We start from the raw sequence: 25224 nt of genomic DNA on the forward strand, positions 1-25224 counted from the left end.
CCGCATCCTGAGGTACCAGGCCCTTTGACACGGGCTTTTAGGTCCCTGTATGACCGGTGTCAGAGCTCGGTCTACATTGTCGGCAGAAAGTTGGGCTTGTTTCCAGTGACTGTTGGACTCCGCCAAGTCTGCCCTTTGTCACCTTTTATGGACAGGATTTCTAGGCGCAGCCAAGGTGTTGAGGGGATTTGTTTTGGTGGCCTGAGGATTGGTTCTCTGCTTTTTTGCAGATGATGTGGTCCTGTTTGCTTCATCAGACAGTGATCTTCAGCTTTTGCTGGATCAGTTTGCAGCCGAGATTGAAGCAGCTGGGATGAGAATCAGCTCCAGAGTCTGCAGTATGTAAGCATTGTACTGGTATTTTGTGGTGAATGGAGAGCTTAGCCGGAAGGCAAAGTTCTCAATTTACCTGTCATCTACATTCCCTCACCTATGGTCATGAGATTTGGTAGTGATCAAAAGAACGAGATCGCGGATACAAGCGACCAAAATGAGGTTTTTCTGCAGGGTGTCTGGTTCTCCCTTAGAGATGGGGTGAGAAGCTTGGTCATCCGGGAGGGGCTCGGAGTAGATCTGCTGCTCCTCCACAACAAGAGGAGCCAGTTGAGGTGGCTCAGACGTCTAGTTAGGATGCCTCCCGGATGCCTTCCTGGTGAGGTTTTCCTGGCACGCCCAACCAGAAGGAGTCTGGGCCTGTCTGCTTAGGCTGCTGTCCCAGTGGCCAGACCCCGGATAAGCGGCCAAATATGGATGGATGGCGCAATAATTTCATTCCTTCACCATATGTGAATTTCCAGCATCCCCCTAAAAAATTCCATTCAGTAGAAATGTCTAAGAACAGAGAAACAAAAAATAGTACACCCTTGAGGTATCTGAGAACTCCACTCATCAACCACCCCACGTGAGTCTGAGAAACAAATTGAATGAGCCAATTTAATAGAAGTCTGTGTAGTGAGATTAGTACACAGTTGGTGTCTCCACCCGGTTTGAGATAATGTCATGAGAGATCAGGTAGCTGAAAAAACAACCTAGCGAAAAAGGAGTGATCATCTGAATTCAGTGTGAATATAGATACCAGGACACCTGGAAGTGTGAACGATTCATCCACCATAATTATATAGCACCCTTCAGAATGTTTATGTTCACTTGAAACGGTAAATTATACATGATTACTAAATATGATTGCAACCCCCCTTGGTTTAGAGCTATTAATGAAGCACATGTAAGGGTAAAAACAAATGCAGTGCATTTATCAATTATTTATTACTTTATAGACTGAGCGGTCCAAACCTGCTATCCTTTGGTTACCTTATTTACAAATACTGCTCTGACTTGATAATATTTAATATTAAACTCTTTGTAATTTATATTTAATTTTTTTAATTTTCAGGTTTCCAAAATTTGCAATGGTTTCATCTTTAAATTATTTGAATTCAAATTGTTCAACAGCAATGTTTGTTCTTTGTGTTAAAGAGGTCATACATAGACTAGGTCATATAAAAATTGCACATGAACCGAAAGCTTTGGTCACAGGAGGGTAAATGTAGGCAAACTGCTTCCCTGCTGATCCGATATATTTGCTGCTGTTGTCTAACACTTTTGTTTCTGTTATTGTCAAATGTTTCCATTGCTCTCTTATCACTGCCATCCGTTTTACTTTTTATTGTCTTTGATGAGGTTAAAGATGTCGTAAAAACATATTCCACGTCAAACTCAAGTGGTTGATTAAACACTCGCACATAAAGATTATGATGCAAATGCAATAAAATTTTATGTTTGTTTGGGCCGGATCAGGCTTTCACTGAGAGACACCAAATACCAATAAAGAAAGAGATGGACTGAACACTTATTAAGTAGTGGTAATGCTTTAATCATTCATCTGTTTAAGTATCTGTGGGGGAAATGCAGTTTGGAGCAAAAACTAGTCTGCAATTCATAATTTTTTTATGTTCTGACACAATAACTCAATTAATCAAAAGTATTTATTTAGTAGCAATCAGGTAGCAATATGGATATAATAGTGTTTTAATTTTATTATTAATATTATTATTATTTATTATTATTAATATTGTCAAGATCTTGCTTTAATTAACTTTTTCAGTGAAGTGACATGGATGGCACCACTATGGTACAAATCTAGCAAAAGACGTCAAGAGTGCATGAAACAAGTGTTTTTCAATAGCAGCAAATGTGTGTTACTGAGCACTTGAAGGATTAAGATTCTTAAAATGTTTGCATCACAAAGAAAACTAACTGAAAACAAACCAAGAAAAAGCTATTGGACTCATTCGCTTTTTTCTCCATTATCCAGAGCTGAGGGTGGGGTCAGATGAATGACACCCATCAAACTCTGAGCCGATTTAGCTAAAAGACAACTGACCTATGTGAATGCTAATGGAAGTTGGTGGGCCCTTTATACACTGTTGTGTAAAGCGCTTTGGAGTCCTCTGACTCAGAAAGGTGCTAGACAGCAGTAGCTCAGGAGGTAGAGTGGGTTGACCAGTAACCAGAAGGTTGTAGGTTCAATCCCAGCTCTGACCAGAGAATGCTTAACCCGCCTTGTCTGCTTGTGGTGATCTGAGAGACTGGTGGCTCCACTGTTCGGCAGGCCTCACCTCTATCAGTGCGCTCCAGGGCAGCTGTGGCTACATCAAATGTGTGTGAATGGGTTAATGACTGATTGTGTTGTGAAGCGCTTTGGGGGGTTGTAGAACCCTTAGAAGGTGCTGAACAAATACAGGCCATTTACCATGAACTATTTTAGCCAGAAAACTGCAGTCGAGCGAGACTGCTACCCTCTGCCTTCTAGGCAGTTCCACTTTTAATGTGAGGCCGAGGCTGAGGCCTTCCCTGGAGCAACCAGGGGTCAAGCAGCTAGCAGTAACAGCTCATCCGCTACCTGTCAAACAGAGATGAGTATTTATAATTTTAAGTTTTAATTACGTCTAAATAGATGAATTAAAAAATAATTCACCCCCCTCAGAGTTGTCATGATGGAAACCTAAAATGTTTGTAGGCTGTAAACGTGTTTATTCCTGCTGTGAAGTTGGCATTTATAACATGGGCGTCAAGGGGATCTAGTTCCTTTCTTGTGCCAGCCCCTAGTGGATCAGGGGTGAACCGCAAATGTAGTCACTTCCACGTTGGCTTTACTTTGGGAGGTGAAGTCTTCCCCTTGGTGTGAAATCACGATTATAAGACGTGGAAAGATATGAAATGGAGTTTGGTTTCCTGCTGGTTACAGAAACTCTCATGTGCATAGTAAGGCAAATGTTTTCTTGTACAATAAGCCTCCTATTAAAGCTAACCAATAAGAAAAGTAAACTGTAAAAAACCCACAGTAAAGTAAAAATAGACGATAGTCATCAAGTTTCTAACATGAGTCTGATACCCTAACCCGGGGATCACTGGAAGGTTTTCACTCTCAGTGTGTAGCAATCTAGACAGAGTGTAAGGCTGTAAAAAGGCCTGTGGTGGATGTATCACTATAAAAGTCAGTAAAAGTATCTTAAAATCAATTCTAAAACTAACTGGGAGAACTGAAAAACATATTCATCTTGAAACAATTTCAGATGATCAGTCAACCCCTTCCAGTACTTTAGATAAGAATGATACTGAAAAGGTAAAAATGTTTGTTCGTTCTTTCGTTGTTCTTTCATTAGTTGTTTGTTCGTTTTCCTCTGCTTATCCAGGTCCGGGTCACGGGGGCAGCATCTCGAGTAGGGCATCACAGACAGCCTTCTTCCCAGCCACCTCCACCAGTTCCTCCGGCAGGACCCCAAGACATTCCCGGGTCAGATTGGAGATTTACTTGTTCCAACGTGTTTTTGGTCGACCCAGGGACCTCCTTCTGGCAGGGCGTGCCCGCAACACCACCCCAGGAAGGAGGCATCCTAAGATGCTCGAACTACCTCAGCTGGCTCTTCACGATGCGGAGGAGCAGCGGTTCTACTCTGAGCACCTCCCGAAATCCGAGCTCCTCACTCTGTCTCTATGGCTGAGCCCGGCCACCCTCCGGAGGAAACTAATTTCGGCCACTCGTAACCACGATCTTGTTTTTTTTTTTTTTGGTCATTACTCAAAGCTCATGACCATAGGTGAGGGGTTGGGACGTAGATCGACCGGTAAATCAAGAGCCTTGCCTTCTGGCTCAGCTCACGGTCTGTTGTGGTGAAGAAAAAGTAAGACGCTTTCAGTTTACCAACAATTTTCTCAAGGTGACCTATGGAAACCGGCTCAAACCATTCACAGACAGCCAGACTGGTGGGAAGAAGAGGGTCAGCCTGCAGTCATCTGTAGCAGATCTAAGGTTTTCGGCCTTGCCAGAGACAAATAACTACATGTTTGTGAGGAGAGGTCCAAACAAGAACCCAGATTTGTTCTTCAGAACAATCTGTAGATCATGCAAACTGATTTCATGAAAACCAGAAAACTTTGTGACGATCGATATTCGTGTCATTCTCTAAAGTTTTTGGACACAGCTGTATGTTTGTTACGAAATTCAAATAAACTGATGTTTCCCACAAATTCCTGCTGAACAAACGGTGACGGCAGACATTACCTGTAATTAATTATGCGCAGACACCTTCTCAAGGCCGTTCACACACGTTTCTGGAATGTTTGGATTCCAGATAAAAGTAAACCGTGAACACAACCATCATGCTCATTCTGAGCAGTTTGATTCATATATTTGGTATGTCGTGTTCACTTTTTTTTTTTTTACTTTTGTTTATGCGTGAAGTCTTTATTTTTTGTTTTCCTTGGTAACAGAATTGCAAAAGAAATGACTGCAGCCTTTAGAAATGTTTAACTCCCTAAAAGTTTCCTCCTCAAAGCCTGGACCGGTAACATCCTGTCCTCCTGTCTTGTTTTGACCACATCCTCCCGGCGCTGAAAGTTACACTTTACAGATATCAGTGAGAACAATGGTCAAGGATAAGAAAGGCATCCAGCGGTTGTTTGAAACGAACATCATCATAATTGCTGTTAATAATTACGGCTGTGATAAGCAGCAGCATTTATTGATGACGAGACCGTCTCAGGTCCCAGATGATCTCCAGGAGCGAGACGACGAAAGAGCAGAAACTCTGGGACGTGTTAGGAATAAATCAGGTATGTACAATAAGATCATCTTTAATGGAGATTTTAATCAAATACATTAAATGTGTATTTTGTTGAATTAATTTAGATCTAAATGAAAATTAGATTTAGTGAAGTCCAGGATTTAATGCATTTGAGTGTTTCAGTAAAAAAAAAACTTTCAGATTTTGTATTTAGAACCAAAACAGAACTTGTCAAATCCCATTTGAGCAGCTCCTTACCTGGCTTTTGTCTGCATTTGAGGCTCTGCATCTGTTTGTCATTAATCATCCTTCATCAGCGATGTTCAAAGGAAAGAGCGGGTCTTCTTCCTAACCTAATGCGATTTCTGCATCTCAGAGCCACATAGAGAGGGAGCAGAGGTCCTCCAGGCTGCAGAGGCGAGATGATGCGACCAGGAACCAAGCAGTATGTGGTGGCCAGGCCTCTGTACTCAGAAGAGTCATTTTCTGAGGAACATGAGAAGGTTTACAGACACCGCAAAACCATCACGGACCACATCAGACAGTACTTCAGGTGAGGGACGTTCGCAGTGATGCTTTCAATTCAGATTCCAAAGAAATCCAGTTTTACAAAAATAGACTTTATATGCCAGGTTATGTCTGGGATTGTGTTATATTTTTATCTTTATTACATTTTATTAAATCTTAGTTCAAATGTAATTTTTAATTAAAATGTAATGAATGAATTTTGAATGGAATTAGGAGATTTAAGCTCTATCTGAGTGAAATCTGATGGAAGTTTGGACACTGAAAAAAGAAGAATATTTAAAACATGTTTTAATCTAAAGCGGATATTTTTGCATGCAGCAAATGTTTGTTCTGTCTATAAATTAAAACAAGACTGAATAATTTTCTAATTCCTGTAAAAGGAATTTTTCTCCACATTCTTTCTTCATCTGGAACAAACCACTCATAATAAAAAATATCCTCATGCTTTTAGGTAAGTTGTTTAGTATTTTCTTAATTTAAATTCAGTTCCTGCTTTGATGAGCTATGAGGACCATAAAATGCAGTATCGTTTGGCCGGTCTGCAGGTCACGGGCTTTAGAACATTTAGTAGACTTGAAAGAAAAGTCCTGATAATTTGACCCTGTTTGTTGGCTGGTTTTATGGTTTACTTGAGCCTAAACTTTCATGCTGTTGAATTCTCCCAGTTTTATGAGTGAAAATTCCATAAATCTTAAGTTTTTTGTTGTTTTTCTCTTCATAATAATTAGATAATTAAATAACAGCTGCAGCAGACGTTTTCTGTTCCTTTGTGTTTACACGTTTAAAACTTTTAGCTCTTCTAAAATTCTTCCAAAAGAAAAAAAACTTTTCACAAAAGAAAAACAAATAAAAAAAAACTTCCATAACTTTTTATTTCATTCACTGCATCAGAAGTGGTGAACACCTGTGTTTGTGTAAAAAGGTCACCTTGTGTTTGACTTCAGATGCAACACCAAACGAGCCAAGACTGCCGCTCTGTCCCTTCTGCCCGTGATTGGTTGGATGAAAATATACAGAATCAACGAGTGGCTGCTGAGTGACATCGTGTCTGGTGTCAGCACCGGACTCGTGGCTGTCCTGCAAGGTAACGACATGTGATCCCTCCCAGGGGTCAAGTTTGTTTCTCCACGCCGGTTTCAGCTTGCAGTGCGTCAGTGAGGTCATGTTGTTTAGAGCTGCAGATGGCGACGTCAACAATAACCATCATAAACCATCAGAGTGATAGAATGTTGCCACTAACTTAGTTGTGGGGTCAAGACAAGCCAGTTGATAAGTTTAAAAGAAAAGGAGTGCTTGCTTTGAAGTCAAGAACGGGACATACTCCCCCACACACACACACACACACACACACACACACACACACACACACACACACACACACACACACACACACACACACACACACACATACACACACACATGCTTGAACAAAATACCTGGAAAGAGAGCAATAAATGTGGAGACACATATCTCGTCTCTAATGTCCTCTCCTCCCTTTGAGGATCCTAATCCAAGGAATGTTGATTGCTGTTACTTCCGTGTTCTTCACACTGTCAGCGATTTAATCTAATTTATTTCATTTTGCAAAAATATAAATTCAAGAACAAATCTGAAGATGTTTTGCTGACCTAAGGTTATGATGTCTCTTCTTTCACTGGTCCTTGCTCAACCCAAGCACAAATAGCTCTCCCCTATAGCTCAGAATGAACTTTCACAGGACTGATGTGGTGACTGTCCAGGGATGAGATGTAAAAGCGTAGCCATGGAGACGAGGGTGTCACGTTTAGGAGCATCAGAGTCTTTGTTCTTTGCAGAGGACATGTTTCTGTTGGTGCCTTCATGCCATGATTTTCAGTGAAAACTGAGGTGGATCACAGATAAGTGTGATGTGATGAAAGGCATTTCCTCCACATGAGGAGTTCAGTTGTCTTCTGCATTTGTGATTGGAGGATGAAGTAAAAGACAATAGTAATTTGGATTTAGTTTGCCAATTTATCAGGCTGATATTTACCTTTTTTTATGTGTCCTTGGTAGAGCTGATTTAAAATCAGGCACATCTGTGGACAGCACAGTGCTAATGCCAAATGTTATTTAAATGCAGGTTCCTGAAAACCATCTACTTAGACGTTATTATCCACTGACAGTTCTTTTTATTTACCTGTTTTATGTTTAATCCTTGGTCAGTTTATTGATTTAACTTTGGTTAAATTATCAATTTTACAGAGCACAAAATCAAGAGTAAAGAGTTGGTTAACGGCGGTGGCACAGGAGTTAAGTGCTCGCCCCGTAATCGGAAGGTTGCAGGTTCGAGCCCCGCTCAGTCTGTCGCTGTCGTTGTGTCCTTGGGCAAGACACTTAACCCACGTTGCCTGCTGGTGGTGGTTGGAGGGACTGGTGGCGCCAGTGCTCGGCAGCCTCGCCTCTGTCAGTGCGCCCCAGGGCAGCTGTGGCTACATCGTAGCTCATCCCCACCAGCGTGTGAATGGGTGAATGACTGATTGTGTTGTAAAGCGCCTTGGGGGGGGGGGTTCCAGGACTCTAGAAGGCGCTATATCAAATACAGGCCATTTACCATTTAAATTAAACGACTAGTTAGGGTCAGAAGTGTTGCACATCCACTGTTGTCGTTTTAGCAAACAGAAAAAGACCCCGTGAAAGTCGATCACTAGTTTGGATATCTGACAAGGATCCCTCTTTGTCATTTGCCCCTGAAGGTTTCCCATTTTTGTTCTGATGAGAGGAGACGCATCACTGCCAAGCTGCATCTTTAGCCCTAAATTCACTTTTGTTTGTTGAATGTGTGTTTTAAATAACTCTTGTTTCAGGTACTTTAATTCTACCTATCCAGTCAGGATCAGTGGTATGTTGAGAAGTGTTGATGAACCATCTGGTTTGTGTTGTAGGTCTGGCCTACTGTTTACTAGCCTCTCTGCCACCCTGGTACGGGCTCTTCACCGCCTTCTTTCCAGTGGTCACCTACTTTTTTCTGGGAACTTCAAGACACATTTCAGTTGGTAAGGCCCACTGACCGTGCTGATAGGAGATATCTGTTGTTGTTGAGAAAGACTGCTTTCAGTCCCTTTGTAGGTTTTAAATTTTTACATTTGGAGTTTGGAAGGTTATTTATTTATTTTCAAAGTTTCTGTCCAGTCTTCTAAGTTTTCTGTTATTAAAACCAAAGTCACCAAACAATGACACATTTAATCATAAACGTATGTTGACCTAATTCGATAACCTACGTCTACAGGTAAGACACAGCTGGGCAATAAACAAATACATTACTTATAGTAACAGAATTTGAATTACTGGCTGCTTGTTGCAAAACTCAGCTGGTTTATTTTTTTATAGCAGAGTCAGTAAAATAAAATCTAAAAACCAATTAAATTGTTGAATAGAGAAAGAGTGTGTTTGATGTCTATTACAGCTGTGAGCTGAAAACTGTTATATGCTGGATTAAAATTTAAACAGTCATGTCTAAAGTGTGCCCCAGAAGCCATTGTAGCCCTCTGTTTATATGTACATATACATATAAATAAATATATATATATATATACATATATACATATATATGTATAATACTAATTCACTATTGAATTATATTTGCATATTTGTTGCTCACAAGGATTTTAGTTATTGTTTTGAAAAGTTTCAACATCCCTGAGTGAAAAGATGATAGATCAATCAGTCCCTATTTTCATGTCAACCTCAGGTAGTTTATTTTTCCTTTAACAACCTAATTTATTCCTCATATTGTTGAGTTATCTTCACGTTGTTAAATCCTGCATAGATGAGGGAAAAAAATGATTATGAAAAGAAGATGATCAAAGAGCCCTCTGAAAACTTGATTATCTGTTTTCCAAGAGCTATAATCCATCTTTTCTCCTAATGTCTCCATCTGTAGGTCCGTTTCCGGTTTTGTGTCTGATGATTGGCTCGATTGTCACCAGGCTCGTTCCAGATGAAGGGTCTCCAGCCAACATCACGGGGTTTGAAAATCTGACAAGAGATGAACAGAGAGTGTTAGTGGCTTCCTCTGTGACCTTCACCGTTGGTGTCATGCAGGTGGGAAACCAAACCATGAAGATATATTTTCAGGGCGGGGGTTCTTCATGTAAGTTTAAAAACAAACAACATTTCAAAGATGTAGAATGACTCGTCTATATTTGGGATCTAACCAAACCAAAGAGATGTGGTTATTCTTAAAAAAACGATCAAAACCCAGATAAACTTGAACCTTTCCTATTCGTTATAAAATGTAATTTTTGCATAAGTATGTTGCTTTGAAAGACCTCTAAAGCCTAAAAATTGAAATGATAATTCAAAATATAGTTTTAAAACTATATCTATTAGTAGCTGTTATTAGAACAACACATTCATGTCATTTAAAAATATAACATTAATACACAAAAAAAACATTTGGCCCTTGCCACCTGTATCAGCATCAATACCTTCATCAGAAACCTGCCATATCCAATCCTATACAGTGGGTATGGAAAGTATTCAGACCCCCGTCAATTTTTCACTCTTTGTTATATTGCAGCCATTTGCTAAAATCAGTTAAATTCTTTTTTTTTCCTAATTAATGTCCACACAGCACCTCAAACTGACAGAAAAACACAGAATTTTAGAACTTTCTGCAGAGTTATTTAAAAAGACAAACTGAAACATCACATGGTCCTAAGTATTCAGACCCTTTGCTGTGACACTCATATAATTATCTCACGTGCTTTCCATTTCTGCTGATCATCCTTGAGTTGGTCCAACACCTTCAGTGGAGTCCAGCTGTGTCTGATTATACTGATTGGACTTGATCAGGAAAGCCACACACCTGTCTATATAAGACCTTACAGTTCACAATGCATGTCAGAGCTAATGAGAATCATGAGGTCAGTGGAACTGCCTGAAGAGCTCAGAGACAGAATTGTGGCAAGGCACAGATCTGGCCAAGGTTACAAAAAATCTCTGCTCCACTTCAGGTTCCTGAGAGCACAGTTGCCTCCATAATCGTTTAATGGAAGACGTTGGGACGACCATAACCCTTCCTAGAGAAGGCCGTCTGGCCAAACTGAGCTACTGGGGGAGAAGAGCCTTGGCAAGAGAGGTAAAGAAGAACCCAAAGATCACTCTGGCTGAGCTCCAGAGATGCATTCAGGAGATGGGAGAACATTGTAGTAAGTCAACCGTTTGCAGCCCTCCACCAGTCATGGGCTTTATGGCAGAGTGACCCATCGAAAACCCCCCTTCAGTGCAAGACATATGAAAGCCCACATGGAGTTTGCTAAAAGACACCTGAAAGACCCAGGAGATGGTGAGAAATAAGATTCTCTGGTCTGATGAGACCAAGATAGAACTTTTTGATCTTAATTCTAAGCGGTTTGTGTGGAGAAAACCAGGCACTGCTCATCCCTTGTCCAATACAGTCCCCACAGTGAAGCATGGTGGTGGCAGCGTCATGCTGTGCGGGTGTTTCTTAGCTGCAGGGACAGGACGACTGGTTGCAATAGAGAGAACAATGTATGCAGCCATGTACAGCAATATCCTGGACAAGAACCTTCTCCAGAGTGCTCAGGACCTCAGACTGGGCTAAAGTTTTACCTTCCAACACAACAGTGACCCTAAGCACACAGCTAAAATAACGAAGGAATGGCTTCACTGCAATTCTGACTGGTCTTGAATGGCCCAGCCAGAGCCTTAACTTAAACTCAATTGAGCATCTCTGGAGAGACCTAAAATGGCTGTCCATCAACGTTCACCATCCAACCTGACAGAACTGGAGAGGATCTGCAAGGAGGAATGGCGGAGGGTCCCCAAATCCAGGAGTAAGAAACTTGTTGCATCTTTACCAAGAAGACTCGTGGCTGTATTAGCTCAAAAGAGTGCTTCTACTAAATCCTTAGCAAAGGTTGTAAATGCTTAGGACCATGTGATATTTCAGTTTGTATTTTTGTCTTTAATTGATTTAGCAAATGGCTGCAAAATGGTGGGTGGGGGTCTGGATACTTTCCGTACCCACTGTAATGGCCTGTACTTGTTAAGCGCCTTAGGATTCTACAACACAATCAGTCATCCACCCTTTCATTTAGGATGACAGTGGCACAGGAGTTAAGTGCTTGCCCTGTAATTGGACGGTTGCAGCTTCGAGCTCCGCTCAGACTGTTGCTGTTGATGTGTCCTTGAGCAAGACACTTCACCTGCCTTGTGTGTTGGTGATGTTCGGAGGGACTGGTGGCAGCAGTGTACGGCAGACTCGCCTCTGTCAGCGCGCCCCAGGGTGGCTGTGGCTACAATGAAGCTTATCACCACCAGGATGTAAATGTGTGTGTGAATGGGTGAATGACTGATTGTGTTGTAAAGCACATTGGGGGGGTTCCAGGGCTCTAGAAGGCGCTATATCAAATACAGGCCATTCACCATTTACCTATTCACACGCTGGTATGAATGAACTAGGAGGTAGCCACAGCTGCCCTGAGGAGCACTGAGGAGGCGAGGCATGCCGAACACAGGTGCCACCAGTCCCTCCCACCACCAGCAGGCAAAGCGGGTTAAGTGTCTTGCCCAAGGAACAACATCAGCATTCTCTGGTTGGAGCCAGGATCGAACCTGCAACCTTCCGATTACTGGACAACCCGCTCTAGCTCCTGAGCTACTGTCTACTGCTCTCTAATGGAGCATCTACAGGTGGCAAGGACCAATTTTATTTCTTTATTACAGTTAAATTGTTAGAATGTTAGATAATGCAACAAAACTCATTGAACAGTTTTCAGATTAGCCAGTAAACTGTTCCATTTTTAAATCTTGATCTCATAAAAACAATTTCACATTTCAGGCTTAAATGTGTGTAACTAATACCCTCAGTCACACTCAAGCAGGTAAACACAAGAAAGGAAGTGTTTAGTGAACCAGTGACTCATTACCGATGACAAGAATAAACAGATAACACATAATCATTTAGACATAATTTATCTGAAAGTAATGAGCAAGTTTCCAGAAAAAGTGAAGAAAATCCATTTAACATGAAAACTTAAAAACACGTCTGATTAAAAACATCCAATTGTCTTTTTATTTGTTGTCTCCTTGGTCTGTCATACTGATTAAAAGTGAATGTGTCGTGTTACCTCTCTGTCTGGTCCAGCTGGCGATGGGAATACTGCAGGTGGGCTTTGTGGTCATGTATCTGTCCGACACGCTGGTTTCAGGCTTCACCACTGCTGCAGCCATCCACATCCTGGTCTCTCAGCTCAAGTTTGTGTTGGGACTCACGGTTCCAGGCATCAGCGGGCCACTCGCCATCATATATGTAAATACTGATCCCTCGCTCTTGCTGTCATTCTCTTAGCTTATCACGAATCTTGAGGAAAAAGGCAATAAACTGATGACTTCCTGCTTTATGTTTCAGACCTTGGAGATCATCTTTAACAAAATCACCTCCAGCAATGTGTGTGACGTGGTGATCTCTTTGGTGATCATGGTAGTGGTGTTCATTGTGAAAGAACTGAATGACAGATTCAAATCTAAGCTACCCGTGCCCATCCCAGTAGAGGTTATCATGGTGAGCAGCATTGTGCAACACACTCCTCATAAACGTTCCATTAACACAAGGCGGCGAGTGTGTTTTCGTTATCAAAGTGTGTTTGAGATAACAGAATTTGGCTGTGATTTTGCAAGCCTGTAAACACGAGTCTATAAAATGTTGTAAGATAATTTACGGCACATATAATATACGTTTTGGGGGATTGACGTCAGTGATCTGTTGGAGATGTTCTCAGTTTGGGGCTCACAACCTCAGGGGCATCTTTGGTGTTACCACGATCAGTGCCTGTCTACTGCCCTTCAGTCCACACTTTTCTAGCCACTTCCTTAATCTCCCTTTGGTAAATGTCATGCAAGGCAATCGTCCTTCTCATCCTCTACACTGGGTTTCTGTTACCTGAGGATTTTCTATTTATTTTATTTTATTTTATTTTTCTACTTAATTATAAGTAAAATTATATAATTAAAGTCGGAAATGTAAACGATGTATATAAATCTTGAGACTAATCTCTGCCATGTCTTTGTGTTTCCAGACAGTTATTGCATGTGGAGTTTCTTATGCGTTTGACTTCAAGACGAGATATGGCATTGATGTTGTTGGCCACATCCCAAAAGGGTAAAAAGTATAAATTTCACTTCTAATATATTTTAAACTACTTATGTTTGTTCAATGTCAATGATATGAAAACAATACCGTAAATCCTCTAATATTGGCCGGTATTCAATTAATGGCTGGGTATCATATTTTGGCCGGTGTCTGAGTCGGCGGAGGTGAATAATGGCCAGTTTTTTATTGTGGCCGGGTGGAATGTGGTAACAAGCAAGTACGGGGGGCGGTTGTGTCATCCGTCTCACTTTTGATTTGCCAGTGATAGACCGCGAGGGTAACTTTAACCGTGCGGAGACGAAGAGGAGGCGAAAATTTGATATCAAGTTCAAAGAGAACGTGCTGATTATGCTGCAGAACACTGGGAAGCAATAGGGGTTGTATGAACTAGTCGACTTCACTATAGTGACTTTTTATGCCTGTCATTGACTAGTCGCTGTCATGTGATAATGACCGGCAAGATGCAGCCCTCGGAAAAGACAGCCGCCTGCTGTCAGCAGGTGACAAGCTCCTGCGCGTCGGGGGGGGGGGGGGGGGGGGGGGGGGGGGCAACGCGCTGTGCCAGAGCGTTGGTACTGACACGCGATTGTTCATGTCGACTCATTTCCTTTAATGTTTTCTTTTATTTGCACCTGATGCGTTTCGCTGCTGTGGAGCGGGGCGCATCACCTTGTCCTCCGACGCACCGATCACTGATGCGGCCACCAAGCAGCGAAGCGAGCACTCCTCTGTTTTTGCGGTCGGTAGGTCTTTTAGAACTGCAGTTCAAAGGTAACTCATAAGGTGAACATACATGAACCCAGGTAGCAGTTTCTCTTTAGGATTGAGAGGAGATGCAGGAAGATAATAAACAGGCAGGACAGAAAAATAGTCAAATAAAAACAAGTTAGTTTTTGTACCTGGTGGTTGCAACAAACAGACACCATTGAAGGTAATCAGAAGTGAGGAACAGAAAATGAAATAATTATTTTAATGTTTAGAGCAGCAGGAACTCCGAGAGGCTGCAAGCGCATCAGTGAGTTTGCGGCCGCTGCGCAGGGTGAGGGGGGAGGGCTGAAGCAGAAACTACCGTTGTTAAAATAAATGTGTTTAACTTTGAAAATGTGGGCTCAATTTTAATTGTCAAAAACTCCATTGAACCATTAGTTCATTTTGCTCAAATAGAAATAGAGGCCTGCCTCTAATTCTAGTCATGCTTCCAATAAAGGCCTGGAGCTTGATGAGCTTGAGTCAAATACAGGCCCGGGCCTGTATTAGAGGATTTACGGTATTTACAGCATTGAGCACATTCAGCTGAGCTCACACAGATTTAAAGTCATACTTTGCTGCTTTCTCATGTTTTAAAGTATTTTTCCTGAGCCAGTATGTATTAAAATGACCCTTTAAAGGAGTTAGTATATTATTCAGACCTCTGCCCCCCTCTGTGGCCAGAATATAGCACTGACATACCTGGCCCTGCAATCTGCTTCTTGCACGTTTCCTGCATTTTTTAAATCGTGAACACAGATGATTTGATTGATTTAGTGATGAATCGCTCCTGTAGACACTAATGAAGTTTGGGAGACATTTCAGCTGTTGGATTAAGGTGTTAAAAAGACAAACGCACAGCGAGGGGATAAGTTTCAGTTTTGGTTCTACTAAAGGAACATTAAAGAGGGAACTCTAATGTTGAGCCCAAATGTTTAGAGTCTGCAGCAAAAGTAAAGGAGTTAGCATCATCGTTTGAATTTGTTTTTCTTTAGGGGGCACTCTACACTAAAGCCACTTTGCAAATTCCTCCTATTTGCAATATTCTAAACTTCTAGATTTTTGTGCAATAGCATGACAGCAAATTCAAACCTAAATATCATAATTCTTTATCTCTGTGAAATTATTCATGGTTTCAGATACGAGCCCCCAGTGGCCCCAAATCTCCCCATCTTACAGGAGACCGCAGTGGAAGCTTTCCCGATGGCTATCGTGGGTTTTGCTGTAGCTTTCTCTGTGGCTAAAGTCTATTCTATAAAACACGATTACACCATAGATGGGAACCAGGTGTGTTGCTATAACATCTGGAGATAACTACAGATTTGTGAGCGACCTGGTAGAGACCAAGGTTAAGCTTTTGTGCTTTTTCTCACCTTCCTTATAGGAACTGATAGCCTTTGGAGTTAGCAACATATTTGGAGCTTCCTTCAGGTCTTTTGTAGCAAGCACGGCTCTTTCCAGGAGTGCAGTACAGGAAAGTACGGGGGGGAAAACTCAGGTAAACTATTGACTTTTTTATTACAGAAAATATTTTCTTTCTCAATTAACACAAGTGAAACTCAAAAAATTTGAATATAGTGCAAAAGTTAATTTATTTCAGTAATTCAGCTTAAAAGATGATATGCTCGTTCCATGCAAAGCCAGATATTTCAAGCATTTATTTGTTATAATTGTGATGATTATGGCTTACAGCTTATGAAAACCACATTATTAGAATATTGTGAAATATAATTCTAGTTAATGAATTGTCACACATTTATCTGTGTTTCAGGTAGCTGGTTTGCTTTCAGCCCTCATAGTGATGATTGTCACCTTGGCGATTGGATTTCTCCTAGATCCATTACCAAAGGTATGGTCACTACACTTTGACTACAGTTTTTACCAATTGTGGTGAAGTGAGAGAAGACTCACCTGTGTTTTTACAGTCTGTATTGGGTGCTGTGGTCATCATCAACCTAAAGGGGATGATAATGCAAGCCAGAGAGATCCCATACCTGTGGAAGAGAGACAAGCCAGATTGTGTAAGGTCCTAGTAATGATGGGAAACATTTTAAAAAGGAAATTCCCAGTTGTTGTTTTTAGCTATAGCATAACAAAATTAACAAAAAGCCTCCTTTGTTTTTTGTCTTGGTCAGGCGGTCTGGTGTGTCACCTGTCTTGCATCCATCCTACTGGGGCTGGATCTTGGACTGGCAGTGGGTCTTGGTGTGGAGCTGATCTGCGTTGTCCTGAGGGTTCAGTTGTTAGTTCTGACTATTCAATGATCCTTTATTATCACTTTTGTGTTTTATTTCATATTTCATGTCATGCTGGCAGGTTGTTTGTCTTCAGCTCTCTGGATTAACGGTGTCTTGGTCCTTAGGGGATGTATATAGCATAAACAAATCTGTAGGGGGGGAGGAGGGGCTTCTTGCATTATATAATATAGTTAAGCAGTTGTTAATACTTTATTTAATAGTTTGTTAATGCTTAATAATGCACTAAGTAATGTTAATAAAAGGCCCCTTATTTTAAATTGTTACCAAAATATGTTATCTTCTTAAAATGCATTTAATTACTAAAATAGATACAGTCCAGGACAAAATCAGTCCTCCAAATCCTATTTAAAAAATTAGTTTTATTAGCTCCAAATTTGGCTAAGTCTCACAGAATTGTAAGTGCGTTTGGCATGACCGCTTTTTAAATTTGTTTGTTTTGTTCTTTTTGTCTTCAGCCCTCGCTGCAGTGTGCTGGCTAACATCAAGGGGACCGATATTTACAAAGATAGAAAGGACTATGTTCATGTAAGTAAGTGTCGTTTGTCTTGGTTCTTGACTATTTAAAGACCATGCATAACTCTAAAGTGTGCGTCTATGGCACACATCCTTTACTATGCAAAATGCCAGATCAATCATGGATGAAATGACAGCTTCCCACTGCCTTCATGGCTGGTGATTGCAGTTTTACAGCTCATTGGTGGAAGAAGAAGAAACTATCTTTATATAGCGCCTCTCAAGATAAAAATCACAAGGCACATCACAAGAACCAAAATTAAGAAATAAAAAGATTAGAAAAAAGATTTTAAAACATATAAAGTTGGGAAAAGTAAAATTTGTTATTAAAAAATGCAAGGAAATGAAAAAAGGAAATGATTTCAAAAAAGAGGTAATCAGTGGATGCCAGGAAAGGTGCAACTGGTAGAAAGAGCAGAATGAAGAGAAGGTGAAACTTCGTGGAAACTGATGACAATGGAAAATAATTCTAGACAGATAATTTATCCAATGTGTACAATAGCCTGCTTTACAGGTCGTGTCACCACACAGGGCGCTTTTATGTCAATAAAAACTAATCGACAGAAACAAAATTCAAAATGTTATACTCAAACAGTTACTCGAAGTACCTTTTTACTGTTACATGATTATAGTGCCACCGCTGCCACCAAATTTTAGCTTGGCCAGTTCCCATTTCAGCTGTTGTTGTTCACCACTCGGCTTTGGAAAAGGGATAAAAAAAAAACATCCAATCTGGGTATCTGTAGTCCAGTTGGCACAACCCTCAATAGCAATGCTTAGTTCCTTCCTGTTTAGCATCTTTAGGAGGCGAACGAAGCAACTCCGACCCATTGGCCCCCATGCAAAATGCATGCTTTTTTGTCTAGGACTATATCCCACAATGCATTGTCATGTTACATCACAGTGTATTTTTAGCTACTGCAGAGTAAACGATTGCATGAGCAAAGTGATACAAAAATATTTGTTACAATGACAGATTTAGCATTATTAGTGGAAATATGCTAATGGAACAGAATGGAGAGCGAGAGGATCTCCTGACCCCACAGACATGTCTCACAGCTTGACTTACAAACAAACACAGGTGTATGAATAATGGCTGCATTCTGTTTAGAAGTAAGGGTTCATGCAAACTGTCCCTTTAGGGTTTTTAATTGTATTCAACTGTACATGGTGGTCATGACTGCAGATATATGAGCCAGAGGGGGTGAAAATCTTCAGGATCCCATCACCCATCTTCTTTGCCAACATGGATTTCTTCAGGAACAAGCTCATAGAGGCTGTGAGTTTCACCAGAAGATACAAATCAGTCTAAAATAAGAAATGAATGCATGTTACAAAGAACTGCAATAACAAAATCTTTTAGAGCTCCTGCATAAACAGACTAGAACCGCAGTTTCTGACCCGATTCTGTACCTTTTATGCTTGTTTCCTCACAGCTTGGCTTTATTCCACTGAGAGTGTTGCGAAAAAGGAACAAAGCTCTGAGAAAGATCAAAAAACTTCTGAAGAAAGGTGACCTGCAGTGGACATCAGTAAGTAGCTACTCGGTGGCAGTAGAAGCAACGACTTTCACACTGAATAATACAAGTTGAGACAACTCCGTTTCTGTCCTGCCAGTGTTTGTCTTCCCTAGCCTGGCCTGCCAGACTTGTTTTCTGTTTAATTCTGCACAGAGAAAGAGTCTGGTAACTCACAGGCAGAGAGGCACTTGAGGGGCGGGACTAGGCAGTTCAAAAATAACCAATCAGAAAAAAGACGGAAATGCCAGCTGTACCGCTGTAGTTTTTTAGCTGTAGTAAAAAATGGCATCTGGCAACGGCACAAGCATTGCTTAATCTTTTAGAAGAAAGGCTTTTAGCACTTCTACTTGTTGTTTTAAAGACGTGTCCGAGTCATTTAGAACAGAGGAAAGAGCCGCAGCGAACTCAGCTTCAGTCGCCATGTTTATGACAAACAGCATTATGGTGTGTGACGTACGTTACTCGGCGCTGATTGGCTCGGTTACAATTCTCACGGGGTGGGATTATTTGAATAGGAGAGTTGCCAGACCCTTTCTCTGTGCAGAAGTAAACAGAGGAGGAGTCTGGCAGGCCAGGCTATGTCTTCCTGCTTTGCTCATTTGCCTCTGTTCAGAACTTCTGCATAAGCCGAACAATACAACAAATAAGCCAATAGGAAAGAACATGAAAAGTTATTAAAACGGACTTTAGCATTCCCGTACCTTACAAATGACATGTGATGACAGCATTTCCAGTGGACAGTTCATGGTGCAGCTTATCCTAGATGGGTGGAATAGTCATATTGTAATGAGACCAAGTCATCTGACGAGTCTTTGTCTTGCTCATTACTCTTCTAAATCTTTTTGTGCTGAATTCACGAATGTCAGAGGATAATTGGGTCTTGTTTTTGCATAAAACTGTTACCACTAAACCATAAAAGTAAAATATAAAGGTGAATATTTCCCATTGCTGTGATTTAACTTCAGAAAGTGTCTACAATAAGTCACCTAAAAAGTTAAAGAGGAATAAAAACAAACAAGAATACAGTAATTGTTAACGATAAGACCTTTTTATCATCTCATTCACAACAAACACTGATAGTGGAATCTGTAGTGCCTAAAAATGCAGCTCATGTTTGTAGCCTGTGACCCGTGAGTACTGTTTTTTGTGTTTTCTGTTTTTTAGCAAGTTATTTCAACTTTTGTTAAAATGTTTTATTAAACTCTTGTCCCTCAACTCCCTTGCAACAGAGCTGTGAAGGTTCTGATAAGATAACAAAAAAATGCTGTTTTAAAGGGAGATCAAGCAGTTTTCCTTGCTTTTAACACCCCCTAGTGTTCGTTTGTAGAAGCGAAACTATCTCCTCGTTGTGTGTTGTCTTTTTAACACCTTATCTACCAGCCAAAACATCTCCCAGCATTCCTAAGTGTCTAGAGGAGTGATTTGTCACAGATCAGATGGGTTCATGATCTAAAACATACAGGAAACGTGCTGAAGCCAGACTGCAGCCAGTCCCAGCAGACCGATGCGATATTCAAGCCACAGGGGGGAGACAGGGGCTGGGTGGCCTTTCGTTAACCCTGTAAAGGGTTGTTTTAGCACATACTAGCTCAAGAAAATGATTTGAAATTATGAAAAAGTTGCAAATTGTCCCTTTTATTTACAACCTGACACTCTGGACAGAAACTAAGCAGCTGCTTTGGCTAGTTTATTTTCCCTTTTTAAAAATGTTAAATATATGATAAAAATGTTTAAATATACACTTGTCATCCAAATAATAAGTCGCCACCTGGATTAAACTAAGAAAATATGTAGGAGCCTCCTATTGGATAATTAAAGCATGGGAGATTATCTTTCAGCTGGCAACAAGTTATTTAACCCCAACTGGTGCAATGAGTTGCTTCTCATTTCTTAAACAACCGTGTGGAAAGACACATCTGGTGGTCGTGGAACAGATGCTGGTCTTTTTGAGAAGGGTCAGATCATTGGCATCAAGCAGAGAAAACATCTAAAGAGATCGTAGAAACGACTAACAGGACTAAGAACTTTCCAACGCATTACCAGAAACTAGTGTGATGATACCAGATACCAGAATAAACCGAGCTGCGGTCTAAGGTGTCCTGGTGCCAAGAGCACAAATGAATACCTTTATGCCTGAATATGGTGTTCATTACTGATGATCTATGAGGAGCACAGAAATCCAATAATATAACACCGCTCAAACTTAGATCAGGGATCCTCCCCACCACACCTCTCCAGGTCTCACTGTCATTGCCCACGTAAGCGTTAAAGTCTCCCAGCAGAATGAGGAAGGACTTCATAAAGGATGGGTAGTCTGGACTGTAGTTTGGTGCATAAGCACAGACAACAGTCAGGACCCGTCCCCCCACACATGGACAGATGGTGGCTACCCTCTCGTCCACCGGGGTAAACCCCAGCGTACAGGCACCAAGATGGGGAGCAGTAGTATGCCCACTCCTGCTTGGCGCCTCTCAGTGGGGAAACTCCAGAGTGGGAGAGTGTCCAACCCTTTGAAGAAGACTGGTTCCGGAGCCAGAGCCATGCGTTGAGGTGAGTCTGACTATATCTAGTCAGAACCTCTCAACCTCACACACTAACTCAGGCTTCTTCCCCATCAAAGAGGTGACATTCCCCATGTCAAGAGCCAGCTTCTGTAGCCGAGGATCAGACCGCCTTTGGCTACCACCCATCACACATTGCACCCGGCCCCTTTGGCCCCTCCCGAAAGGCTCGGGTGAAATCATTATTGTGTTTTTACAGAAGGGCTTTCTGAATACCTCATGTGGGACTATCAACGATTCAGAAGACGAGAGCAACGTAGAAGACCTAGACCAGCCGACTGACTTCAATGACCTTCCTGCTTGCATTGACTGGGATGCTGAACTTCCCGCCAACATCATTATTCCCAGAATAGAGATCCATAGCCTGGTCCTGGACTTTGCTGCTGTCTCCTTCCTGGATATATCTGCTGTGAATGGACTTAAAACAGTAAGTGACTTTCTCTAATTGTAATTATTCATGTCTAAGCTTAAAACAGTGTCTGATGATCATTAATAAATTCTAATCTATGTTCTTTTGCAGTTACTGAAAGAGCTGATTCGTGTTGAAGTTGAGGTCTACATTGTGGCCTGTGATCGTAAGTATGAAGCTCGGTCAGCTGTAAATTTGCATTTAGGTAATGATGATCCCCTTCAAAGTTAAACAGAGAGAATAGCCTTGTCTGTGGCCCATTTTCTCAAAAGATAAGTTAAGTCATAAGATAAGATAAGTCTTGATCATGATTGTAACGTTGTCCTTCTTCACTTACTACAACCGGAACAATGCCCTCGTTCCTCTGGACAAAAACCCGGTCTGTCAGTGCATTTCATAAGTCATCAACCTGCAATAAAGCATCCCAGATAACTCATCTACCTATGGGTAGAGACTTGATACCAGTTTTTACAATTTTCCAGTCAGGAAACACGGCCTGAGATATAAAGGAACTTAGCTGATCCCCATTAGTCAAAAAGACAAGGCAGCCTTATTTTTCACATAGAAGGAATTCAATGTGTGTTTAAGGTGCAAAAGAACACTGAAAACAAACAGGGTGTTTTAAAATCAAAACAACAGCATTAAACAGATTTTCAAATCAAATTTAAAACATACATATAAAATTAGGCCCCTAATGAAGAAAAACATAAATGGAAACCGTGTTCCCTCGCCCGGACGTGAGTCACCAGGGCCCCTCCCTGGATCCAGGCATGGAGTTGGGGCACGTTGGTGAGTGCCTGGTGGCTGGGCTTATATCCATGGAGCCCGGCTGGGCACATGCCGAAGAGGAGATGTGTGTCCCGCTTACCATGAGCTCAGCACTTGAGGGAGAGGCCAAAGGGTTCAGATGCATTGTGTTGGGTGGTAAATGGTGGTACGGTGGTAGCCGAATGCAGGGGCCTTGGCGGTCTGACCCTCGAAAGCTAGCTCTCGATACGTGGAATTGGAATTATTTCCAAAGACAATAACTTCAGTCTTGTCTTTGACAGAGTGTGTCTAGTCACTAGGCTATAGAGCTAGATAGATCTGGGTCTGCATACCTACTTACATTACATGAGATCAAAGAACAGTGGTCCAAGATTGAAGCCTTGGGAGACCCCTCATGTCATGGGGATCTGGTCAGATCTGTGACCAGCAATGGAAACAACATAACCCCTGCCTTCCAGAAAACTCAATCATTGGTTGCTATTAGTTCACCTGCTGCAAAACTGCATGACCCTGTTTTTCCTGACCCACAGCATATGTGCTGGAAAAGCTTCATCACTGTTGCTTCTTTGATGATGAGGTTCACCCATCAATGTTCTTCCTGACGCTGCATGATGCCGTGCTGCACATTCTGGAAAAGCATCCAGCACATGCTGAAAAGGAACATAACTATGAAAAGGTAAAAAAAACCTCAAGACTTGACTTATCATTCAGTTCAAGTTTATTTATATAGCACCAAATCATGACAAGAGTCACCTCAAGGCACTTCACATAGTAAACATTCCAATTCAGGTCAATTCATTAAGCCAATCAGAAAAAAAGTTTCCTATATAAGGAACCCAGCAAACTGCATCGAGTCACTGACTAGTCTCAGTGACTTTACAGCAATCCTCATACTAAGCACAGACAGTGGAGAGGAAAACTCCCTTTTAACAGGGTAGACACACACACACACACCAAGTAATGTTTCTATGGTTACATTGTGATGTCTTAGTAAATATTCTATTTGGTGAGAGATAAACTTTATTGTATTTATCCTAGTGAATCTAGAATTAAACGGGTAAACTAGTAGTAGCACATTCAATGTCAAGGAAAGTAAAGTGTTATTGTCAGGAGAGGGAGAATGTTTAAGTGATTAGCAGCAGTGTGCTAGACCATGGCCCCCCTATGAGGCCTCCACAGCTCAGCAGAACATCATTGTAGCTTCTTCTGGGGAGAAAAACACTTAGAGAAAAAATAAAGTTAACAGCTGAAATTGCAGGAAATAATACAGTAAAGAGCAGATTGTAGAAGAAAGTAGTCGAGTGTGGAAAGTGGTCAGTGTGTCCTCCAGCAGTCTAAGCCTATCGCAGCATTACTACAGAGATAACTCTGGATAACCTAGCCTTTTAGATGGAGGCATGTTGGAGTCAGGGCAAGGGAGAGCCGTCTTTACCGACTGTGCACTTCACCTCCCTGTACTCCCCCACTTGTCCAGATTTAGGCTAACATCAGATTTTAACCATAGGCCCTATCGAATAAAAATGTTTTAAGCCTAGTATTAAAAGTAGACAAAGTGTCTGCCTCACGGACTAAAGCTGGGAGCGGTTCCACAGGAGAGGAGCCTGATAACTAAAAGATATGCCTCCCATCCTGTTTTCAGTTATTCTGGGAACCACCAGTAAACCTGCAGTCTGAGAGCGAAGTGCTCGGTTAGGAACATATGGAACAATCAGATCACTGATGTATGACGGCGCTTGATTATTAAGAGCTTTATATGTGAGAAGGAGGATCTTAAAATCTATTCTGAATTTAACAGGTAGCCAATGTAGGGAAGCTAATACAGGAGAGATATGATCTCTCTTTTTAATTCTCATCAGAACTCTAGCTGCAGCATTTTGGACATGCCATGAGTCTTTTGTCAATCTGTGTCAATCTGTTTTTCATTGTCCTACAGATAATAACAACAGTCACAGTTCACCACCCCAACAGAAGTTTACGGATTAGAGATAAAAATGTAGGTATCCAATATTTCCCTTTGGTGTTCTGTATTTACCATTCTTCTACATTTCTGTTAAATCTTTTAGCATACTCTCCTCACAAAGTCTTTCATTTGTTTTATTTGAATGCAAAATACAGAAATTATGCAGGAAAAACCATATTTGTTATTTTAAAAAATGTTTCAGTCTGTAAAAACACATTTTTAGATCTGTACATGTAACCAAACTAAAATATGACCTTTCTATAACTCCACAGGGTCCAGAAACAGAGAGCAAGCTTTAAACTGGATTTAACAGCAAAACCAAAGAATGTGTTTTGTATATTGTGGTTTATTTTATTGTACATGATTAATAATTATGTGACATTTTTGTATTTATTTAACACATTTCAAACAAAGCCATATTACAGAGGTGTGTGGAAGGACAATAATTCATAATTGAATACTTTTTAGAATCAATTTAAGAAGAAAAACATTGAATTGAGATTTTAGGGGCATGTATTTGAGCATCAAGAAACTCCTGATAAGTATTATTAATTCAGATTATTAATGATTGAGTTTAAATATCCATTGTGGTATTTTTTACTTTTCATTTTACATCAACCTTTAAATGTAAAAAATAAATATACTTATTTTCACTGTAATGTTCTAAAAATAAATAAAAATTGGTAACAATTGTATGGCTTTTTACTTTGTAAATAGTCCATTTTAGATATGTTGTGCAATATATTTAAATGTTGTATTA

At 40.9% G+C, this 25224-nt stretch overlaps 1 protein-coding gene and 1 long non-coding RNA gene across 2 annotated transcripts; one reads left to right on the top strand and one right to left on the bottom strand.

Moving 5' to 3' along the window:
• Window positions 1-4962: 4962 nt before the first annotated feature.
• LOC107383353 (chloride anion exchanger) lies at window positions 4963-25156 on the top strand. Its single transcript, XM_015955922.3, has 21 exons — window positions 4963-5112; window positions 5440-5616; window positions 6536-6675; window positions 8495-8605; window positions 9493-9653; window positions 12724-12888; window positions 12988-13140; window positions 13655-13737; window positions 15615-15762; window positions 15860-15973; window positions 16247-16324; window positions 16401-16496; window positions 16611-16717; window positions 17189-17258; window positions 18433-18525; window positions 18683-18778; window positions 21527-21754; window positions 21848-21902; window positions 23035-23180; window positions 24438-24497; window positions 24737-25156. Exons 2-21 carry the CDS (start codon window positions 5486-5488, stop codon window positions 24761-24763), a joined length of 2262 nt encoding a protein of 753 aa, XP_015811408.3. The 5' UTR covers window positions 4963-5112; window positions 5440-5485; the 3' UTR covers window positions 24764-25156.
• LOC107383363 (uncharacterized) lies at window positions 17711-18798 on the bottom strand. Its single transcript, XR_001572732.3, has 2 exons — window positions 18660-18798; window positions 17711-18554 (listed from the first exon to the last, which is right to left on the bottom strand). It is a non-coding gene; the product is annotated as an uncharacterized lncRNA (long non-coding RNA).
• Window positions 25157-25224: the final 68 nt, after the last annotated feature.

Source organism: Nothobranchius furzeri, chromosome 1 (assembly GCF_043380555.1).
Source record: "Nothobranchius furzeri strain GRZ-AD chromosome 1, NfurGRZ-RIMD1, whole genome shotgun sequence".
In the NCBI taxonomy this organism is placed as follows: domain Eukaryota; kingdom Metazoa; phylum Chordata; class Actinopteri; order Cyprinodontiformes; family Nothobranchiidae; genus Nothobranchius; species Nothobranchius furzeri.

Coding starts and splice junctions, on each gene's coding strand:
- LOC107383353 (XM_015955922.3), top strand. CDS start 5,486: ATGATGCGACCAGGAACCAAGCAGTATGTGGTGGCCAGGCCTCTGTAC. Junction 13,738..15,614: donor GTTGGCCACATCCCAAAAGG/GTAAAAAGTATA, acceptor TCATGGTTTCAG/ATACGAGCCCCCAGTGGCCC. Junction 17,259..18,432: donor ATAGAAAGGACTATGTTCAT/GTAAGTAAGTGT, acceptor TCATGACTGCAG/ATATATGAGCCAGAGGGGGT.